Source organism: Fukomys damarensis, unplaced genomic scaffold, assembly GCF_012274545.1.
Source record: "Fukomys damarensis isolate Sample0158 unplaced genomic scaffold, DMR_v1.0_HiC HiC_scaffold_34, whole genome shotgun sequence".
NCBI lineage: Eukaryota > Metazoa > Chordata > Mammalia > Rodentia > Bathyergidae > Fukomys > Fukomys damarensis.
The window spans coordinates 513,181-515,641 of NW_022900946.1; the positions used below are offsets into that span (position 1 = coordinate 513,181).

General features: G+C 48.4%; 1 protein-coding gene across 1 annotated transcript in view; it reads right to left on the reverse strand.

Moving 5' to 3' along the window:
• The window catches only part of Setd1a (SET domain containing 1A, histone lysine methyltransferase), a 25,597-nt gene that overhangs the window by 10,114 nt on the left and 13,022 nt on the right, over positions 1-2,461 (reverse strand). Inside the window, exon 14 of the mRNA XM_033758721.1 lies at positions 1,632-1,952. Coding sequence (XP_033614612.1) covers positions 1,632-1,952 — 321 coding nt within the window. The remainder of the gene's footprint in view (positions 1-1,631; positions 1,953-2,461) is intronic.

Genomic DNA, 2,461 nt, shown 5'->3' on the forward strand with positions numbered 1-2,461 from the left:
AAAAAAAAAAAAAAAAAAAAAAAAAAATGCTCCTGAAGGGCCAGGGATGTAGCTCAGTGGTGCTATGCCTGCCTGGCAAGCGCAAAGTCCTGAGTTCGATCCCCAGTACCACACACACAAAATGAATAGCTCCAGAAAGTGGGGAGCAGCACATGCCTATAATCCCAGCATTTGGGAGGCTGAGTCAGGAGGATCACTTCATCTGTTCAAGGCCAGCCCGGGCAGTTACTGAACTGCATACTGGAGACTCTGTCTCAAAAAAATAAATAAATAAAGAAAGAACAGGGCCAGGGATTTAGCTCAGTGGTTCCACTGCCTGCCTCGCAAGCACAAGGACTCAAGTTCGATCCCTGGTACCAAAAAGAAAAAAGGAACAGCTCCTGAAAGACAGGAGGGGGTCCCAAATGGGCTGCTCCCTGAAGTGTATCTCAAGAAGTGACTTATTTCCTTCCATAACGCACAGCCTCTGAACGGTCTCTCTGCATTGCACTGGCCCCTCTCCAAGTTCTCTTTGCATTGCATCTCTTCAGGTCATAACCTAATCATGTTGCTCCTCCAGGGCCTTCTCCTGCTCTCAAGATAAAGACCAAATTCTTACACAGCCTCTGCACTTTTCATGGCCTGGCCCTTACCCACCCCTCAAGTTCTAGCCCCCACCCCACCCCTAGTTCTCAACCCACTTTCTTCCAGGTCTTTCAACCCACTGCGTCTCCTGCTGTGGGGTGCTCGTACCTGACCATCCTTCCCTCCAGTCTGTGCTCCTTCTTCACGACGCTCACCAGTTGGCAGCCACAGATTTCCTCGTGTATGTATGACTCGAGTGGCTGTCTCTGCACAGACTGTAAGCTTTACAGGGTGAGCACCGTGTCTGCAGGACACACCCTACTACGAGCTGTGCTGAGTCCTCAGTATCGACTGCCTGCACAAACAGCCCCCGAGCAGGCTAAGTTCACGCATGTGGTATGTACGATGGTATAGACAAATCCACAAAAGAAAGCAAAGGCAGAACTACATTCTGAGATGTTAGTATATGACCATTGAACCGCCTGCACATAAACCCACTGAAGGAATGGCTTAAGAAAAATGAGGAATTTGTTAAATTGAAAATTTCTCTCCTGAACTTAGATGGGAAGAGACCATCCTGTTTTACTTTAGTAGGAGCCAACACCATGGTTTGGCTCTGCAAATCACTATCGTACAACAGTTTGAGTGTCAAGCCATTATGTCCCCAAGGAGGGAAGGGACAAGAGAAAATGACTTTCTTTGCATTTTTTCAAAGCACAAATTTGAACATGTCACTCCTCTGAGGGCTTTCTACTGCTCTCAAAATAAAAACCAAAAAAAAAAAAAACAAAGGCCAGGTGCGGTGGCACACGCCTGTAATCCCAGCACTCGGGAGGCTGAGGCAGGAGGATCACTTCGAGTTCAAGACCAGCCTGGGCTACATAGTGAGTTTCAGGTCAGTCTCAACTACATAGTGAGACCCTGTCTCAAAAAAACAAACAAAAAACAAACAAACAAAAACAAAAAAGTCACACACACCGTATAGAATTAATTAATGCAGGTTCCACTGCTCTTCAGATACAGAGGCACACACATAAAAACTGATTCACCTGTCCTGCACCACCCACCTGTAGGCCTTGCCAGAGACTTCTCCTGCTCGGGGAGGGATGTGATGGGGGAGCCTACTGCCTGCTCTGGCTCTGACTCGACGGGCGCCGGGAGGGGCTCTGGGACTTCCCTGGGTGATGGTGAGGCTGAGGGAATGGCTGTCGGCTGCTCCTCCTCTTCTTCCTCTTCTTCAGAGGAGGACTCCGAGGATGAAGAGGAGGACGAAGAAGAAGATGAGGAAGATGAGGTACTGCTCTCAGAGTCCGATGTGCTGCCATTTTCACCATCTGAGTCAGCATACAGAGAACATTTGGAGGACGAATCGCTTTCCTCATCCTCTCCTGGAAATCCAGAAAGGGCAATCAGTAGGAAGGGCAATGAAGGGCAATGAAGTAGGAAGACCCTCATTTGGTCAAGCTGGGGGTTCATTAACTGACTCACTACTCCAGATGTCTGGCTCTACACCATGTGCAAACAAGTCTGATGTCCAAGGTTAGACCAGTAAACATCTGTTCACAAGGTGACAAGTATCGGTACAAGGGGCTGAGATTCTGCAGAAGCAAGCCCTGGATTGTGCCCAGATGAGCAAGGCAAGGAAGGCATCTCTGAGACAGAGACATTGAGATCAAGGACAAGGAGTCATCTCACCACACAAGCGTGGGATGCCATACCAAACAGGCATCAAGCAGCAATGTCAAAGGCAAGAGAAGAGGAGACTTGTGACCAGCAAGTAGTGTGCTCTCACTACCAAAGCTTCTCCCAATGTAGACCTTTTTGTTTTTGAGACAGGGTCTCACTATGTAGTTGAAACTGACCTGGAACTCACTATGTAGCCCAGGCGTCTCAAACT